Consider the following 21050-nt stretch of genomic DNA (forward strand, 5'->3'; position numbering starts at 1 on the left):
GCTGTGCGCGCATGGCTCTGGCAGCTCCCATTCCACATGCCACCGCTACTTGCGCATTGCACTGGCAGCTGTCACTCGCACGCTACCAGTACAGTAGCTGCCACTGATATGTCCGTCTGTCATCGGTCTCAACGCGACTATTAACGTCTGTATACGCCACTGGACTCCTCACGGTTAAATACGTTGGTCACATGACAGCTGTATAAGCCGGTTACGGGACTCATTGTGTGTAAAGTTTTTCTGAAGTTGCGTAGTAGAAGAAGCGAGTTGCTCGGTCCGTCCGCTGTGCTTTTGATAAGCTTTTCTGGCGCCAGGAGAGACTCGGTCAAACACACACACACGTTGTCCGTCAGAAAGGTCTCTGTTTATTAACAGCAAAGATGGGGTTTTTATATGTTTACACTTTCAGGTACGTTCATAATCCTGTGAAAATTAATATTATTATTTTATTCTGTCGACGTTAATAATGTGTTTTAATGTCGGTAATAATTTCACGACTAACGCATATTTCTTAATATGATTCAGTGACGCTCCCTGTAACTGTTACCTCTGCTGAGGGATTCTTTTTTAAATGAAGCTCATCAAAACGTACTTGCGCTCATCTATGGCACAAGAGCGCATGAGTGGTCTGGCAACTGTCAGCATCAACTCTGAATTAGCAAAGGCTTTATCATATGAAGAGCTCATGTACGACTTTGCCTCAAGAAAGAAGGCAAGAAGTGTGCCTTTGTAAATTTTAAACATTGGAAAGCTCCAGCAGATGACAGTGTTGATTTTACTTAAGTTTATTATTGTTTTTTATTTTTATTTTATTTATTATAAATGTTTTATTTAAAGTATAATTTTATTTTGTATTTTTTTTTGCTGTAGAGCTACAATTGTAATTTTTAAATGATACAATTTATTTATGTATTTACTTTTAATAGAATAAAGTTCTATTTTGGCCCCTATAGTAGTAAGTTATATTTTATACTGTCTTAAGTCTTACCTTAGGTTAAACGTTTTTGAGAATTAGACCATCCAGCTAAGATAAATGTTATGTTGTTGATTGATAAAATCTGGATTAAGGATATTTTATTTTATTTTGTTTCATTTATTTAATTTTTAGTTTTTAGTTTCCCCCTGAGGGATTGCCACCTTATTGTGGTCAGGGGGTTTGCGTGCCTCAGTGACCTTAAGAGCTATACCAGCAGGAGCTTAGTCTTCAAGTGGGACACCCAAGTTGGACAGGTCTGAAGGTAGAGGCCTGACAAAGTGTAATCCACTTCTTCAGGCTTTGGACGCAGCTAACAACACAATTCAGCAAAGACAATACTGTTACTATAAGCACAGGGGGGAAAAAAGAGTGCTCGATCATGACGTGTACACATGATGCCCCCTTCACATTTCTGACTGCTCCCCCAAATTTTCTGGTCTAGAACCGGCCCTGGTATGCTGAGCAAAATTAAAATAAAACTTGAACGTGCAATCAATGATTCAAAAAGGCTGCATAAAGACATAAAAGGCTGGCACTAAAGAATAAATCCATACATCCATACATGTTCATATGACAAGAAAAATACAACACAGTAGGCTAATTAATTAAGCCTTGTGAGGCTTGGGGAATTGGGTTTATGAACGGGGTACAAAGGTTTGCTACACACACACACACATATACTGTATATATCTATATCTATATATATATATCTATATAATATATATAAAGTTAATATATACAAATATTAACTTTTAAGAAATAATCCACCACTTCATCCTATGTTTTTCTCATGTTTGTAACTACAAACCGGATGCCAAAAAAGTTGGGACACTATACAAATCGTGAATAAAAACTGAATGCAATGATGTGGAGGTGCCAACTTCTAATATTTTATTCAGAATAGAACATAAATCACGGAACAAAAGTTTAAACTGAGAAAATGTATCATTTTAAGGGAAAAATATATGTTGCTTCAAAATTTCATGGGGTCAACAAATCCCAAAAAAGTTGGGACAAGGCCATTTTCACCACTGTGTGGCATCTCCCCTTCTTCTTACAACACTCAGACATCTGGGGACCGAGGAGACCAGTTTCTCAAGTTTAGAAATAGGAATGCTCTTCCATTCTTGTCTAATATAGGCCTCTAACCGTTCAATCGTCTTGGGCCTTCTTTGTCGCACCTTCCTCTTTATGATGCGCCAAATGTTCTTTATAGGTGAAAGATCTGGACTGCAGACTGGCCATTTCAGTACCCGGATCCTTCTCCTATGCAGCCATGATGTTGTGATTGATGCAGAATGTGGTCTGGCATTATCTTGTTGAAAAATGCAGGGTCTTCCCTGAAAGAGATGACGTCTGGATGGGAGCATATGTTGTTCTAGAACCTGAATATATTTTTTTGCATTGATGATGCCTTTCCAGGCATGCAAGCTGCCCATGCCACACGCACTCATGCAACCCCATACCATCAGAGATGCAGGCTTCTGAACTGAGCGTTGATAACAACTTGGGTTGTCCTTGTCCTCTTTGGTCTGGATGACATGACGTCCCAGATTTCCAAAAAGAACTTCGAATCGTGACTCGTCTGACCACAGAACAGTCTTCCATTTTGCCACACTCCATTTTAAATGATCCCAGGCCCAGTAAAAACGCCTGAGCTTGTGGATCTTGCTTAGAAATTGCTTCTTCTTTGCACTGTATAGTTTCAGCGGGCAACGGCGGATGGCACGGTGGATTGTGTTCACTGACAATGGTTTCTGGAAGTATTCCTGAGCCCATTCTGTGATTTCCTTTACAGTAGCATTCCTGTTTATGGTGCAGTGTCGTTTAAGGGCCCGGAGATCACAGGCATCCAGTATGGTTTTACGCCCTTGACCCTTACGCACAGAGATTGTTCCAGATTCTCTAAATCTTCGGATAATGTTATGCACAGTTGATGATGATAACTGCAAAGTCTTTGCAATTTTTCGCTGGGTAACACCTTTCTGATATTGTTCCACTATCTTTCTGCGCAACATTGTGGGAATTGGTGATCCTCTACCCATCTTGGCTTCTGAGAGACACTGCCACTCTAAGAAGCTCTTTTTATACCCAATCATGTTGCCAATTGACCTAATTAGTGTTAGTTGGTCTTCCAGCTCCTCGTTATGCTCAAATTTACGTTTTCCAGCTTCTTATTGCTACTTGTCCCAACTTTTTTGGGATTTGTTGACACCATTGAATTTTGAATCAACATATTTTTCCCTTAAAATGATACATTTTCTCAGTTTAAACTTTTGTTCCCTGATTTATGTTCTATTCTGAATAAAATATTAGAAGTTGGCACCTCCACATCATTGCATTCAGTTTTTATTCAAGATTTGTATAGTGTCCCAACTTTTTTGGAATCCCGTTTGTATATAACATTTCAGAACTTACACAAAGGCTTGGAAAATAGCGCAATAAGATCCAACAGAATGTTTTTATTTAAAAATCCCACATTTTTTCCAAAGTTGAAAATGAAACGCAATGAAAAGTTTTGTTTTTTTGACGAAGAACAGGTAGATTCATATTCATTTATATTATTTGCCTTGTCTACAAATGTATATACTTTGAATAAGTTTGTGTTTGTTTAATTTGCTGTATATAAATATATATATACTGTATACAGACAGACAGGATCATTAAAAGGATATACACAGTTACACAATTGCCTAGAGTTTCCCTGGGAAGCACGACCTACATTCTTGAAGTTTTGACCCCTGAGGTAGATATACAGAAACTTTGATACAGGACATGAAACAATATCAATAAATGCACTGTGCATACTGCTCATAACTGTCTCCTAAAAAAAAGGTTACATTCATAATTCTGCACAAGACAGAAGGATTTCACAGATTCCAGGCAGAAATGGCTTTACAATCAAACACTGTTATGGAGTAGAACATGTGTCCTGTTTCTTTTTTGAAGGGTAAAATGTTCAAACCCAAAATGGTTTTAATAGAAATTCATCACCAGAAATGTTGTCCTGTGTGATAATGGAGGCACACAACAACTTTACTCAGTACAGTATACATTTTGGACCAAGGCAAGAGGAGGAGGCCCACTGTTTAAAAACAAAAACAAAATTCTAGGCCCTGTCCCCAACTTCTTTTTAAATTCCTAGTGGTTAAAGTTAAATAATTTCACTGACATTCAAGAATGTATGTAAAAATTAAGTAATTATTTATTTTCATGTGTTTGCATAAATTAAGTAAGTGTCATTTATTTTTTTATCATAGAAATGTAAATAGGGAACATTGTAGAGGTCTTATTAAAGGAAGTGATTGGTGTGATTATATATAGTGTTTCTTTTCACTTTATTTCTGTCACTTTAGGTTGCAGTTACTATATATTAAAAGCAATATAGTATTACAGTTTAGATTGAAACATATTGCTTAATTTAGCCTTGACAGTAGTCTTAATAATAATGACAATTTTAATTTTCTTAATCTCCTTTGGTTGTTTAATAGTAATTTGAGAGAATGCTGTGACATACAGAGAATACCAGATCAAGTGACTAGTGTACAAATGAACGGTGTAGGAAATGGGGTCGCTATAGGCCTCTGAATTTGTAAAATTTGATCAAACACGAGTGCTTAAGGTATGAACAGACAAATCGGTGAGGGATAATTAAAAATAAAGGGGTATTCAGAAACAATTTAAACGTTATGCAGATTTGCAAATAGTTGGTGTAACTACATAAAACTATGTATTGAAATGTGACCAAAAACAAACAATACTCAAGGACATAAACGAATGTCAAAGATAACATGCGTGTGAATTCCCATCTCGACAAAAATACATAGAAAAACGGATGTTTTTATATAATTACAAGTGCTCTGAACGCGCATCCCTGCTAATTCTCTGCTAACCTCGGAAGTTACAAAAGATACCGTGCCCACCACCACGCATACTGACCCACCACGCAGTCATTTTCGCCGCGCGCACCTCTGCGACTATAAACCAAGCTTTAAGTAGTGACAGTCGCACGTAGCGGTGACAGGTCGAATGACAGCCAATATGTGAAGACACCATGTCGAGTGACAGGTTCCTATTGCCGTGTCGGGTCGCGTGAAATGCGCGCATGGCCGTGCCGGGTTGGTTGCCATGCGCATATAACAGTGAAAGATCGAGTGCCATGGGCACGTAGCGGTGACATGTGAAGTGGCATGCGCAAGTAGCGGTAACATGTGGAGTGGCAGCTGCCAGTGCCATGCTCACGTAGCGGTAACATGTGGAGTGCCATGCGCACGTAGCGGTGACATGTGAAGTGGCATGCGCAAGTAGCGGTAACATGTGGAGTGCCATGCGCACGTAGCGGTAACATGTGGAGTGGCAGCTGCCAGTGCCATGCTCACGTAGCGGTAACATGTGGAGTGCCATGCGCACGTAGCGGTGACATGTGCAGTGGCATGCGCACGTAGCGGTGACATGTGCAGTGGCATGCGCACGTAGCGGTGACATGTGCAGTGGCATGCGCAAGTAGCGGTGACATGTGGAGTGGCATGCGCACGTAGCGGTGACATGTGGAGTGGCAGCTGCCAGTGCCATGCGCACGTAGCGGTGACATGTGGAGTGGCAGCTGCCCGTGGCACGGAAAGATTTTACTCTTACTGTATTTTTTTAAGGTCACTGGCAGTCGTATAAGCATTTCACTGCATATCGTACTGTGAATGACTGTGTATTTGACAAATAAAATTTGAATTTGATTATTCGGGAGAATTATTTTAAAGAGATAACTGTGCTGCATATCATTTATTGCTTTCAATGAGCTGAAAGACTGTTTCCAATATGACATGGGTGTCTTTAAAAATACAGAGATCAGCAGGTCTCGATGTCGTGATTGCTACCAAGTAATTTTATCCATATGATCAGCTGATTTTATCTAAAACACCAGATGTGCTATGAGGTCTAACAGTTATATTTTTAGAGTTTTTTTATTATGGGAGTGGGCAGCCTTTAAACACGGCCATTCTAGAAGGGATATTCCAGTGTGATCTGGCAACCCTGAACGATGAGCAGTACGGCGGGTGACCCAGAGGAGGACATCATGGCGGGCAATTCAAAGGAACAAAAGCTCTCTCTAAACATATACAGTATGCTTCAGGTAAAGTAGTCGTTTTAAAACTGTATATATTCACCATACAAAACATGAGGCAGTATGTATAATATTTAACCTTTTAAACAAGGCTATTGTAACGTTAAACTATGACCCCCGAGTTAGCTCCGTTAGCTCAGTGTATAACGGGGTGCTAAGATAAAATACACACTCGCGTTGTTTGCTGATATGATTTGGTTTCCATTTTCTTTCGTTTTACTGCATAAATTACCCACTGGGTTTACAGCATTTTCAATAATCAATATAACTCCTATGTATCCGAGTTATGCTAGTTAGCTAGCTACCCGAGCGAGCAGGCTAAATGCGGGGATTGTGTTGTGTTTAGCGGCTCAGCTGCCCCTCGGTGGACGGGCTTTACCTGAGAGAAGCTGGCAGCATGCAGGACCTCCTCTGCACTCCTTCATTACACCGCATGGACATACTGAAATGGATTTGTTCCAGGTATGTTAACAAATGATCAGAGCGCGTATTCTCACAGGTTAGTTGGTTATCCGCGTAATAGCTTGCTTACGTACTACTGCATGTTTGTGTGTTGTAAAGAATCTGCCCATCCCTTGGAGACAAATTCTCAACAATCAAATCATCAGAGACAGACGAAGTGGCCAAAGGTACAGGTGTCCTGTTTGAACTTAAATAAGTGTAAAAAGGTGTTATTTCTGTTAAATTGTATTTCTTTTTCATCACACCAAACAGAAATCACACGGTTTGGCCATGAAATACTATTGTGTAAAGCAGATGACTATGAGCTAATCAAGGTATGTAATTTTGAGATGAATTTTAATCAAAAAGTTACACTAAAGTATGTACTGAAATAATGACCGTATTAGAGATGAAAAGCAATTTAAACAAATGTCATTTGTTAGGGCGGCACAGTAGCTTAGTGGTTAGCACTATCACTTTAAACTTCCAAGGTGCAGGTTTGATTCCCGCCTCGGGGTCTGCGTCTATGGAGTTTGCATGTTCTCTCTATGCTTGGTGGGTTTCCTCTGGGTACTCCGGTGTCCTCCCACAGTCCAAAGACATGCAGATTAGGCTAATTTTCATTCCCAAATTGCCTGTAGCGTGTGAATGCACATGTATATGTTGGATGAGTGTAAAGGGAGTTCACGTAAACTTAAATAAAAACAAAAACAAAACAAAGTAACAACAGTAGAATGCAATGTTCACTAGTGAGAGTAAGTTCTTACTTTTAAGAGAACTTAAAAGATTAGGACTAACCAACTGTGTAGCCTAGGGAAAACCACTTATCAGTTGGGCTAATCAGAAAAAAATAACAACATTTAACTTAATAATATTTTGGAATAAAGAATGCAACACTGAACTGAAATAAATGTTGTGACTTTGCATAAGCTTAGCACAATGATGCCACAGTTGTAATCACAGCAAAAGGCAGTCCAGTAAATTATTATTTATGAGTAAATATTGTAGTTTTTTTTTTTTTTTTTGGCTTGGCAGTTATAATAGCTTTAACATTTTGATGATGATTGTCACATCTATTAGATTTTCAAATTGATAATTTGGTTCCTGTTTTTTTTTATTTATTATTATTAAAAAAAAAAAAAAATTATGCTCTGTCTCCTCGGCACAGGGCTTTGCCCCACCACTACGGCAGCTTTTGTTTTTGGAGCAGCTTTTAATGATTGCAGGACAGCAGGACACATCAAAGTCAGAGTAAGTAAGTTTTCGGAATTGGAATAGCATATATTGAAGTCTCATACTATGGTTCCAGGATCTTCAAATAGCTTTCAATTACTCCTGCTTTTCTCAGGCCCCAACCTATCATCTATTATGTTTATTATCACATTAAAACTATGTTCAATACATAATGTACTAAATGTTTTATACTGTTCTAGCACAAGATGTAAAATGAGTAGAGATATATAGCAAATACTTTCTTGCACTGCAAGGATGTGGGTGGGTGTGTGTGTGTATTTTTTTTTTAGGACATGTCAGGACCTTGGCACCTATTGGAAGCACATGTTAACAAACAAATGCTATTATTAGGGGAAGGGTTAAAATATTTCCCCTAAGAAATGGGACACCACTACAACACTGTTGTACGTCATCATACGTATCCGTTAATTTACATGTCACATATAGCTGTAAGCAAAACAAACAATGCGTTATCAAATGCTTGGCAAACTGCCGTGCTACTGAACTTTCATATTTGTTTGTAAAAATCAGTTACATTAATGGGTCTGCTTGCTCGAGTGAGCAGCCATGTTGAAAATTTCACTTAGCCCTTCGTTTGAAGTGGGGTCCCGAAAAATCTTCGTTTGGAGGGCTATCTGGCCCTTCCCCTTACCCCTACCCCTCCAACCAAAAGAGAAATGAGACACCCCTACCCCTTCACGTGAACGCGCCAAACAGAGGGGTAGGGCTAAGTGTAGGGGTAAGGGGTAGAATTGGGATTGGGCTTAAATGTTAGACTGAAAAATGTATCTATAGGCTAAATAGGCCAAATGGTCTTAAATTACTATTTTATGTCTCTGTTTTTTCAGTGATGTCTACAGTGAGTTGTCTGGAGATGGCAGCGTGACAAATGAGGACCTACTGAAGGAGCTGATGTCCCCTGACCACTCAACTGATCTGATCCAGCTGATGAATCCTGTGTGCAATCCCTGGTCTGCTCACATCCAGGAATACCTCAAAGCCACACAAGTCACTCGGGCTAAGGCAAACGGCACTAAAACTAATGAGTAGGTTAACAGTCATCCTGTTTGGATTCAATAGACAACTCACTGTAGACATCACTGAAAAAACAGAGACATAAAATAGTAATTTATAGATAGAATAGATACCAGAGCTTTAAGAGCAACAACATAACTTTTTTTTTTTTTATCAGTAGGGCTGTGCAATTAATTGAATTTCGATTTTCGGTCTCAATGATCACAAAAATGGTGTAATCGAAAAAACGATTATTCAATTTTTAAGTTATTTTGACCTGCGTTCTGACGCGCGCATCCGCACTTTCGCCCTTCCGGAAGCCCAAACTCTCTCACTCTATACTGTCAGCGAAGAAGTTGCGTGTGTGGTATCTGATCGCATTTAAAAATCAGCGCGAGTGAAGATGGCAGAAAAAGAGCAGCCACAGAAGTCTTTGGTCAACAAAAGAGGTAGAAGCAATTCTGTTTTTTGGGAACAGTTTGGATTCGAAGAAGCTACGCGGTTGTTTCGGCACCGGTTGTTAACACCACAAATCTTTTTACCCATTTAAAATTTAAACAGACCGACATATTACAACTGACATATTACAACTAACTGTTCAATAAATGCAACATACACTCACGTAAACGATTATTCGGAATACCATACAAATACGATGTTTGACCCCCTTTCGCCTTCAGAACTGCCTTAATTCTACCTGACATTGATTCATCAAGGTGCTGAAAGCATTCTTTAGAAATGTTGGCCCATATTGATAGGATAGCATTTTGCAGTTAATGGAGATTTGTGGGATGCACATCCAGGGCACGAAGCTCCCGTTCCACCACATCCCAAAGATGCTCTATTGGGTTGAGATCTGGTGACTGTGGGGGCCATTTTAGTACAGTGAACTCATTGTCATGTTCAAGAAACCCATTTGAAATTATTCGAGCTTTGTGACATGGTGCATTATCCTGCTGAAAGTAGCCATCAGAGGATGGGTACATGGTGGTCATAAAGGGATGGACATGGTCAGAAACAATGCTCAGGTAGCCTGTGGCATTTAAACGATGCCCAATTGGCACTAAGGGGCCTAAAGTGTGCCAAGAAAACATCCCCCACACCATTACACCACCACCACCACCAGCCTGCACAGTGGTAACAAGGCATGATGGATCCATGTTCTCATTCTGTTTACGCCAAATTCTGACTCTACCATTTGAATGTCTCAACAGAAATCGAGACTCATCAGACCAGGCAACATTTTTCCAGTCTTCAACTGTCCAATTTTGGTGAGCTCGTGCAAATTGTAGCCTCTTTTTCCTATTTGTAGTGGAGATGAGTGGTACCTGGTGGTGTCTTCTTCTGTTGTAGCCCATCTGCCTCAAGGTTGTGCGTGTTGTGGCTCCACAAATGCTTTGCTGCATACCTCGGTTGTAACGAGTGGTTATTTCAGTCAAAGTTGCTCTTCTATCAGCTTAAATCAGTCGGCCTATTCTCCTCTGACCTCTAGCATCAACAAGGCATTTTCGCCCACAGGACTTTCCCTTTTCACACCATTCTTTGTAAACCCTAAAAAGTGGTTGTGCGTGAAAATCCCAGTAACTGAGCAGATTGTGAAATACTCAGACCGGCCCGTCTGGCACCAACAAACATGCCACACTCAAAATTGCTAAAATCACCTTTCTTTCCCATTTTGACATTCAGTTTGGAGTTCAGGAGATTGTCTTGACCAGGACCACACCCCTAAATGCATTGAAGCAACTGCCATGTGATTGGTAAATTAGATAATTGCATTAATGAGAAATTGAACAGGTGTTCCTAATAATCCTTTAGGTGAGTGTATTTTCAAAGTCAATGAGTAATCGTGTAAAATAATCGTGATTTCAATCATGACCAAAATAATCGCGATAATGATTTTTTCATAATCTAACAGCCCTAGTTTTCAGTATCCTATATTTTCAAAATTAAATAACAGAATTGCAGCAAAAAGTTCCAAAATCTGAGTCTAACTTGTAAAAACATAATCGAGAGAGAAACTTTTATAAACATTAGTTATAGACTGTAAGTTTGCAAATTTTCATTTACAGTCTTTGACCAGAAACAGTCATGAAAATGCATTAATTCATCATGTACATTATGTATTAGTGCAACCAAAAAGTCCCTTCTGAATTAGGTAATAAAATAAACAAATGAGTATATTGATTTGAAAAGGCAACAAAATACACCGTCATCAAAACTACATGTCTAATATTGTGTAGGTTATTGTTTAGGTCCCACTTTAGGCACCAGAATTGACCTGTTTAGCCATGAAAGGTGTATTGTGGTATCTTGCATGAAGGCATAAGAATTAGATACTTACTCCTTCAAGTTGTGAGGGGGTCCTCCATGGATCAGATGAAAAATGCACATGAGATTTATTCTTTATTATTATTATTATTTTTTTTTTACCAGGCCAGTCATTGTTCCATGGTCCAGTTCTTTATGGTTGGCAATACCTGCCTGTTTAGGGATGCTCTGACCTAGTAATCTAGCCATCACAATTTGTTTGTCAAAGTCCTTCAGATCCTTGTATTTTCCCCATTTGTCCTTTTTCCAACACATCTGTCAATTTTTTATCATTTTTTTATTATTTGGATGTTTATAGTCCTCATCCTTCTACAAAGGCTAGTTTATTTATTTATTTTTTAAACCCCTTGCTGAAATAAAAAAGGCCATGTGATAAAGTTAAGTCTAAACCAGCTCTGCTCAGGGAGGAGTGTTAAGACTGAATAAGTGTCTTTAATGTGGTATACGGCATTGTGTGGGTTAGGGTGAGGCTTATAGGAGGAGTTTGGAGATTTGTTTTTGCCGTATGGACTATACAGTATTTTGAATTATACATGTATATACTGTAATTGTATACACATATATAATAGTAATTGTTCATATCCACTGAACAAGGCACACTAAGGTTTTTCTTTGTGTTGAAGGAGTCATAATGATTCAGGATGTGGAAAATTTAATAATGACAACATAGCTGAAGCTGCTGGTCTGCTGAAGTCAACTCAGTGTACATTGGAGGAGCTACGTAAAGAGGTGAATGTTCAATTTCAAGATTTCTTCAATATTTTAAATAGTCCAACTTCTGTGTCTGATCTTTTTCTTTCTGTTGCCATCCCACTTTTAAACTCTGTTACTAATTCTTTTCCTTAGTGTGAGTTCCTGCAGCTGGAACAGTCAGGCCCTGCTGCTTCCCTGTCACCCTGTGCTCTGAAAGTGGCTATATCAGACATGGCTCAGCTTATGACTGCCTTCAGTCAGGTCTACAACACAGACTTCAGGGGCTACTGCCAAAGAGATCCTCCTCCCCTTAACCAGAATGCATGCGTCTTTCAGTCTGTACAGCAGCTGCTTCACCAGTGCAACATGGTACTGCTCCAAATATATCAGTGTATTGAGTTAAGCTGTATTTAAGATTAGTCTAAAATTCTATCAGATTTAGCATTTTGATGAAGTTTCACACATGATTTAAATTTTATATATAGCATTTTTTTGTGTGTGTACACTAACAGCAAAAGTTTGGACACTTTTTGTCGGAATACCTTTAACATTCAGGGTTGCATTATTTCAGCAATCTTGTGCAATTCTATGTTAATCTTCACGATTTTCTTGTAAAAATCGTTAGTTTTATGATAAAAAATGTCAGTTAAAAAAATATTAAAGACACATAGTGATATTGGAGAAGTGAAACAAAGTTTATAGGATTTACAGAAGTGTGCAATAATTGTTTAAACAAAATTAGGCAGGTGCATAAATTTGGGTACTGTTGTCATTTTATTGATTTAAAACCTTTAGAACTAATTATTAAATCTCTAATTGGCTTGGTAAGCTCAGTGACCCCTGACCTCCATACACAGGTAAATACAATTATGAGGGAGTATTTAAGGGGGGCAATTGTAAGTTACCCTTCTCTTTAAATATTCTCTGAAGAGTAGCAACATGGGGGTCTTAAAACAACTCTCAAATGACCTGAAAACAAAGATTGTTTACCATCATTGTTTAGGGGAAGGAAACAGAAAGCTGTCTCAGAGACTTCAGCTGTCAGTTTCCACAGTTAGAAACATAGTAAGGAAAAGGAAGACCACAGGCACAGTTCAAGTTAAGGCTTGAAGTGGCAGACCAAAAAAATATCTCGGATAAACAGACGTGACGACTGGTAAGAAGTCAGAATCAACCCACAGACCCACAAACCGAAAGACCTACATCATCTTGCTGCAGACGGAGTCACTGTGCATCGTTCAACTATCCGGCGCACTTTACACAAGGAGGTGCTGTATGTGAAAGTGTTGCAGAGGAAGCCTTTTCTCTGCCCACAGCACAAACAGAGCCGCTTGAGGTATGCTAAAGCACATTTGGACAAGCCAGCTTCATTTTGAAATGAGGTGCTGTAGCCTCAAATTTAGTTATTTGGGCATAACAAGGGGTGTTATGCATGGAGGAAAAAGAACCAGATTTCTAGAAAATGTGAACACCTGCTACAGTAAAATATGGTGGTGGCTCCATCATGCTGTGTGGCCAGTGCAGGAACTGGGAATCTTGTCAAAGTTGAGGGACGCATGGATTCCACTTAAAATTAGCAGATTCTGGAGACCACTGTCCAGGCATCAGTGACAAAGCTGAAACTGTGCCGAGGCTGGATCTTTCAACAAGACAACAACCTTAAACACTGCTCAAAATCTACAAAAGTATTCATGCAGAGGAACAAGTACAACATTCTGGAATGGCCATCTCAGTCCCCAGACCTGAATATAATTGAAAATCTGTGGTGTAAGTTAAAGAGAGCTGTCCATGCTTGGAAACCATCAAACCTGAATGAACTAGAGATGTTTCGTAAAGAGGAATAGTCCAAAATACCCTTAACCAAAATCCAGACTCTCATTGGAAGCTATAGGAAGCGTTTAGAGGCTGTTATTTCTGCAAAAAGAGGATCTACTAAATATTGAGTTTATTTCTTTTTTGTGTTGCTCAAATTTATGCACCTGCCTAATTTTGTTAAAAAAATTATTGCACACTTTCTGTAAATCCTATAAACTTTGTTTCATTACTCAAATATTACTGTGTGTCTCCTATAAAATATATTTAACTAAAATTTTTCATCATATCAACAAATGATTTATACAGGAAAATCATAAAGATTAACAAGGCTGCCCAAACGTATGCCTCCCACTGTATGCTGTTTCCATCAAGACGCCAAAAAAAAATTATGTTGATTTTCTAATCAATGGACATCAGTACATTCAGGTAGTCTGCTGACTTCAGTTTATTGCCACAAAATGTTACTGAGCCTAGACCTGGACAATTGAAGCAACCCCAGATTATAACACTATGCATGATTTAATGCATTGCTTCATGGCCTTTCCTTTTTACGCTGATACGTCCATCACTCTGGATTAGGGCCAGTCTGGTCTTATTAGAATACATAACATTTTCATTTCATCCCTTGCTACATTGTGTGTGTGGAAATGCTTTTACTTTCACTAATCACTTAAAAGTGAATTTTTATTTATTAAAATTATTATTATTATTATAAAATTATTATTAACTTCATGTAGGGTTTACCCGATCCCAACACCCATTTATTTTCTTTGGCCACATTTTTTCCAACAAGTTGGCAGTTTAGCATAGATTTCTATCTCCCCACCCCCACTGCATTATTAAAAATTTTCGCAAGCTGATACATATTAATCAATGTGACAATTATCCAATTAAAGGCTCTTTTAAAGTTTTTTGCTTTATAGTTGCTTTAACTTTTGGTGTTAACTCTACACGCGTGTTTTGACTTCTTTTAAAAAATGCTTTTGTTATTTAGGAATTAGAAGCACTGCAGCAGCTGTCCAAAACCTCATTCACTCTGACTGAGATTGTGAAACAGATAGAGACAGACAGGCGGTTTTGGGCCAAAGGAGAGAGACATACACTGCGTAAGTACATTTATTTAATTAGAATTTATATTAATGAATACGAAAAAAATGATGAACAGAAGAGGAACAACTTTGCTTTAATTTGCTGATGGAGAACTCTATTTCTATTTAAGGAAGTATGTGCCTTTGCCATTTATCTTCTCCAGGAACTAAGTTCCTCTCTTGCATTTAATGTGTACTGTTCCTTTTTTGTCTGTTGAAAAAAAAAAAATATTTTTTTTTCTAACATATATACACACACACACCGATATATGTATATAATGTGTATGTGTATATGTATGTATGTATATATATATATATATATATATAATTTATTCTCATAATTATTACTTCTTTTCAGCCAATCAACTGGAGGCTTTGAAGACCAGATTTACATCTTTTTTGTCTCCTCACCAATTCTAAGATATTTGTTGATCTCAGCTTTTAAAATGTTTCTACTGTTTCCCCAATGTACTTCTCTTATGTAAATATTTATTATGAACCAGGTCAATTGGTTTTTAGTAAAATAATTAATGGTAAAAATTGTAAAAATCTTGCTGTAAATAAAAATATATGTTGTAAAAACATTTCATGTGTCCACACTATTTCATTTCTCTTTTCATTTTTAGAAGTAGGTGTGGTGATGGGAGGGGCAGACAACAGCAAGTTGGTTCAATTGAGTAGACTAGACTGCGCAACAGAGGATTAATCCTGCAAGGGCTCTTATTTTTGTTATATATATACACACACTACATGGAGGTAGAAAGGCAAATATCTAATTCGGCGGACCTGCATTTAAACATGCTGGGAAATGTAGAAGTAAGTAAACAGCTGTATTAGGCTGTATGTAGCTGTATTAAATAGCTGTATTAGGTTTTTTTTGTGTCACTCTAAATGTAGGCTGTTGCTTTTTCATCCAGGATGTTTTTGTACTGTCAGTTCTAATAAATGGTGTTTTTCTTCTTAAGGTAACTTTTATTAATGTTTATTAATTCTTCTGTGCTGTATTCTTCCTTTTTTACGCAGGGCAACAATTGTGTATATAACACACTTCTGTCATTATCTTATGTCAATAAGCACAGTAAAAGGGCAAAAGCCAAATGAAATTCCTTGTATAATTGGCAAACAAAGAACAGTTCTTACACTGATTTATTTAAACATTGCAGTAAACTGAGTTGGTCTTTGGTTGTTTGAGACCTCTTGACCTATTTTCAGGGGTCATTTTCCTTCTGAGACCCTGAGCACTAAATCAAATATAGTGTTCTGGTAAATTGTTGCTGTTGAAAAGGTTCTTTCATGTGAGCAAATCAGCATGTCCTTGTTGTGTTGCCTGTGAGTACAGATGACACAGTGATCACTGTCTGTTGTGCAAGCTTCACCAGGAAGTGTAGACCTGCACTAGCCACTTAATTTTCTAAGAACACCATTTTTTATTTTATTTTTAAAGCACATTCAGTGGGATGGTGTCACATCATCCTTGGAAGAGCTACTTTTTTTTTTAAGCTTGTTCATTTCACACATTTTGAAACACTAGTGGAACAAACTGCATAACATCTTTTCCTAATGCATTGTAGAATTTCTTCTCACATTATTGGAACAGCATTACCCGTTCTTTTGTTTTTGCTAGACACTGAAGACTTTGGAGTTTGAGATCAAAAGATTTTTATTTTTTGATTATTTACATGTAGATAAGTTAAACTATTTGGTACATGGCACCTTTTGTTTGAACCTAGCTATATTTCAAGTAATCAAAAAATATTTTTTTTTTTTTCTTTTTCCAGGTATGCCCTGTTAGATTTGTGCCTTATTGTTTAAATAATTCATGGATCTTGATTTGACCCTTGGGTTTTATTCATGAAACATTATTCATAACATGATTATTCATGATCATTTGTTGCTTAAAATGATCAAATGAAAATGAGGATTATAGTGGCAGAATGAATTTGAATTCTGAAATCTAATTTGGAGGAACTTCATCAGACATCAAGACAACCCAAATATTTTCAATACAACAAAGGACTTTATCGTGGTTAGAACATGGAATGTTTCGGATTGTCAGTATAAATCCCTTTACCTAACTGAGCATGAATTTAACCTTCTGAAGTGCATACTGAAATAAGAACTCTCAAAATAGACATAAGTAATAAGGGGTGCAGTATAAAACTTTAAAAGTGGCAGAAAAGGATAATGTAAATATTTGTGGGTCGCCAGCTAATTTCAATTCCGGGATATGAAACAAATACTACTTTTAGGACGAGCTCTTATGCAAAGTTAATTACCAAAAAAGTTAGTAAACTTTTAAAATGAAGACCTAAAATGAAGAAGCATTCCTAGCTGTTTCTCCTTTTTCAATTTTTGTATATTTCAGAATTTCTTCCTATTATGGCCTCATATAACAAGAGACCCAACACAATGATCAGTTACTGAATGTCTAGCTCAGTCCTACTGCCATTAGGGGTCAGTCTGTAGTCGCAAACGGTTAACGTATCCTTCTTTAGTTCTTAAGAAAGGCTAGGTTAGTGGTAAGCAGCTGATGGCTAATCTTACCTCAGCCCTTAGTTGTGTTTTAATATTGGGGATGTCATTTTGAATTAATGCTATTGCATACAGTACCTGTCAAAGGTTTAGAGACATCTTATTGTATGTTTTTTCTTTGTATATTGTTTTCACCATTATATAATAATATCGATGACATTGAAATAATGACCGAACAAATAGAGTTTTGTCATTAATAAAAAAATATTAAAGTTGCCACCTTTTGCTTTGACAACAACTTTGCGCACATACTGCATACTACCAGTCAACCTCATGAGGTCATCACCTGGAATGGTTTTCCAAAAAGGAAGGAGTTCCCAGGGTTGTGGGGAATTTGTTGGCTACTTTTCCTTGCCTCTCCTATCCAAATCATCCCAAACCATCTCAGTCAGATTTAGATCTGGGATTATGGAGGCCAGATCATCCGATTCAGCATTCCATTGATCTTCTTCTTGGACAAATAGCTCTAACATAACCTACAGGTGTGTTTGGTATAATTGTCCTGTTGGAAAACAAATTATGGTCCCATAAACCAAATGGGCAGGCATGTCGCTACAAAATCCTGTGGTAGCCATGCTCATAAAATGTTCCCTCAATTTTGACTCTAAAAGTGACCAACAGTGTCATTAGCAAAGCACCCCCACACCATCACACCTCCTTCTCCATGCTTCACAGTGGAAACCGCACATATAGGAATCGTCTATTCACCCTCTATGTATCTATCAAGGACATGATGGTTAAAACTAAATATCTCAAATTTGGACTAAAAAAACCTGGATCAGTTTTCCACTGATCTGATGTCCATTCCTTTTGCTTTTTGACCCAAGCAATTTTCTTCTACTTGTTCTTCTGAAGTAATGGTTTATTTTTTACTGCAAATCAGGCCTGACTCACGCAGTCTCCTCTGAACAATGCATGTTGAAATATGTCTGCTGCTTGCAGCATTTACGTGGGCTGTAATCTGAGGTGCCGTAAACCGTTTTATGACGCTGGTCATTCTAATAAACCTATCCAGTAGAGGTAGCTCTTGGACTTCCTTTCCAGGGACGGTTTTCATGAGAGCCAGTTTTATCACAGCATCTGATGGTTTTCGGTGACTACTCTTGGGGATGCATTCACACTTCTCGATATTTGTTTCTGATTGACTGACCTTCATTTCTTACAGTAATGATGGACTGTCTTTGCCCTATTTAAATAAGTGTTTTTTACCGAACATTAGCACAATAGAGGTAGTATCACTAGTAGGCCTATTGACTCACTACCCACCCTTCCTGCCAGACAACTGATGGTCTGAAGTACAATATGGAAGCTATGAAATGTCACAAAGTAACTCTTGACAAGGCACACTTGTGAATTACAAACCATTCCAGATGACTATGCCATGAATCTGAGGAGAGAATCCCATGGTTATGCCAAGCTGTCATCAAAGCTTGTGTAACTACTTTGCACAATCTAAAATATACAAAAAGAAAAAATTCCACGTTTTCTTTCATATTTTGATGTATTCAGTATTAATGTACAACTTTGGAAATAAAACACTTAAGGACATTGTGTACCCAAACTTTTGAATGTGGTAGTGTGACCCTATCTGTAAAAACTCAGCTAGTCTCTTTTTTATTTTAAATGAATCACAGCTTTTTTTACATAAACTCCTACATATGATTTTATGTAAATCCAAAAATTACTTTAGCTGGGTAACTGGATAGCGTTACATATTTTACCCTTATTTTGTTTGTCACAAATGTGAGTGGGTAAAAGCCTATAAATAAATAAATACAAATATAGAAACAACATAGTTAGGAAAGGAGTGAAACAGAAAGTCAAGCATGCTATAATTTATTATATGCATTTATATCTGCTGAAAAATCAACAGACATTATGGGGACATGTAGGACTTATGCATACCTGTTTAAAATAACGTAGTACGTGCTAATAAATCTGCTCAAATAAAAATCATCATGGTCTGCCACCAGAGATGCCGCATAGTTGTTTAGTGCATCTAGACGTAGATATCAGGCAATAAATGCTAAAAATTTGTTCTGGCTAAACTTTTGGCATTACTGTTCCAATATTTTTTTAGAGGACTGTATGTCCAAGTTAATAAAAAAAAGATGACTAAGTTTTATTACATTATGCTAATTCAGTGTATGTGGATCTCCATGAAACCACACTTTTACTTCTGATACTACACTGTAGGGCAAAATGTGTCCGGAGACCTGACGACCACACTCATGTGCTTTTTGAACATCCCTTCCAGAATTAATCCCTACTTTTTTGCTGTTATAGTAATTTTCACTTTTCTGAAAGAACTTTCTTTTCAGGTCAGGCACCAATGTCTGGTGCAAAGGCCTGGCTCACAGTCATCATTTCAGTTTAACCGAAAGGTTTTTTATTATGGTTGAAAGACAGCTTTGGGCAGGCCACTCAATTCTTTCACAAACCATGTCTTTATGGCCCTCTCTTTGTGCACATCATGCTGGAACAGATTTGGACCCTTTGTTACAATAAAAGGAATTTTATAACATACAAAGACATTCCAGACAACTGTGTCCTTCAAACTTTGTAAGAACACTTTGGCAAAGGCCCATATTTGGAGTTGAAGGTCAGGTGTCCACATACTGTTGGCCATATGTTAGTTTATTTAAATCATAATGGCCATTACTTAACCCTTTTTTTTTCCTGGAACCACTTGTCGTGATTTGTGTCTCTAAAATTGATTTTCATATAAATTCCCATAAAGCCCTACAGTAAATGAACGTGTAAATGCTTATGCTGTCCTTAATACCATTTTTAATCCTGCAATCCTTTGTAAACTAAGGACGAGACAAAAAAAACCCACTGGCGCCTGGACTTAAACCATTACGCCACTAAGAAGAGTACGGCTCAGAGCATGCTTGATGTAGCGCTATTGATGGCCAACTCCTCTCAACTAAAGACTGCATTGCAGGAAGGGCCTGAGTACAGAGTTCATCTGATTACTCTCATCATTCTGTCCATCACACTCCAGGTCTTTGTTGGCTTCCTTCTGATATTCATTGGTAGGTTTAGGATTTTAAAAGTATATATTATTATTATTATTATTATTAACCAAATCTTTCAAATTTTGGAACTGATCTCATTTATGCATTGATCTTTGGTATTTTATCTATTTTCTACTCCCTAGTAAAACATAACCTGAATGATGAAAAGAAGCAAACTAAACTGAACATGTTAAACAATCTGGCTACGGTTTTCGTCCTCGTTATTCTCCTAGTCAATGTCTTCATCACTGCCTTGGGTTCTGATTCGGGTCGATGAATTGTGCACCTTCAGGTTCACAAAAATTCGGGTAAATGTTCAGAATAATTATATGCATTTGTTCAGTTACAACTGCAAAATCTATTAGTAGCAGGATTATGGGGTAGGAGAAACCATGTATATTTTATATTTATGTATACTTTACATTAGTGAGGTATCATGCAGCTCATAAACTGATTGCATATATTTGTTCATATTTTGTGTTATATCCCAAATTCTCTTCTCTTACCCTACTGTAGTATACTGGCAGGCATTTAACCAAAATATTACCTTTGTTCACTTTCAGGAGTTATGTAAAGATGTAATGCTGCCAGTGCTCAAATGGATCTGCTGGGAACGGCCCAAATGTGTTCAAGCTTAATTTGCTGCTGATTAGAAGGCTGGGGGCCATTTAGACATGCAATGTATTATAAGAGTGCCTATTCATGAATAAAATTCTTTGGAAGCTTACAAAAACATGGATGTCTATTTACAAGCATGACATTTAGCACAAATTCTTGTGTTAGTTATTAAG

At 37.6% G+C, this 21050-nt stretch overlaps 2 protein-coding genes across 2 annotated transcripts; both read left to right on the forward strand.

Annotated features, from left to right (window-relative positions):
* The first annotated feature begins 6015 nt into the window (after positions 1-6015).
* haus7 (HAUS augmin-like complex, subunit 7) lies at positions 6016-15291 on the forward strand. The gene is made up of 10 exons (XM_053482921.1): positions 6016-6104; positions 6442-6557; positions 6657-6724; positions 6810-6871; positions 7705-7787; positions 8618-8815; positions 11735-11840; positions 11958-12173; positions 14614-14725; positions 15066-15291. The coding sequence occupies exons 1-10, from the start codon at positions 6048-6050 to the stop codon at positions 15125-15127; spliced, it is 1080 nt and encodes a 359-aa protein (XP_053338896.1). The 5' UTR covers positions 6016-6047; the 3' UTR covers positions 15128-15291.
* Positions 15292-15452: 161 nt separating this feature from the next.
* Positions 15453-20970, forward strand: si:dkey-93l1.9 (uncharacterized protein LOC562339 homolog). The gene is made up of 4 exons (XM_053483117.1): positions 15453-15523; positions 20058-20277; positions 20403-20567; positions 20823-20970. Exons 1-3 carry the CDS (start codon positions 15458-15460, stop codon positions 20534-20536), a joined length of 420 nt encoding a protein of 139 aa, XP_053339092.1. The 5' UTR covers positions 15453-15457; the 3' UTR covers positions 20537-20567; positions 20823-20970.
* The last annotated feature ends 80 nt before the right edge of the window (positions 20971-21050 follow it).

Source organism: Clarias gariepinus, chromosome 22, assembly GCF_024256425.1.
Source record: "Clarias gariepinus isolate MV-2021 ecotype Netherlands chromosome 22, CGAR_prim_01v2, whole genome shotgun sequence".
Taxonomy (NCBI): domain Eukaryota; kingdom Metazoa; phylum Chordata; class Actinopteri; order Siluriformes; family Clariidae; genus Clarias; species Clarias gariepinus.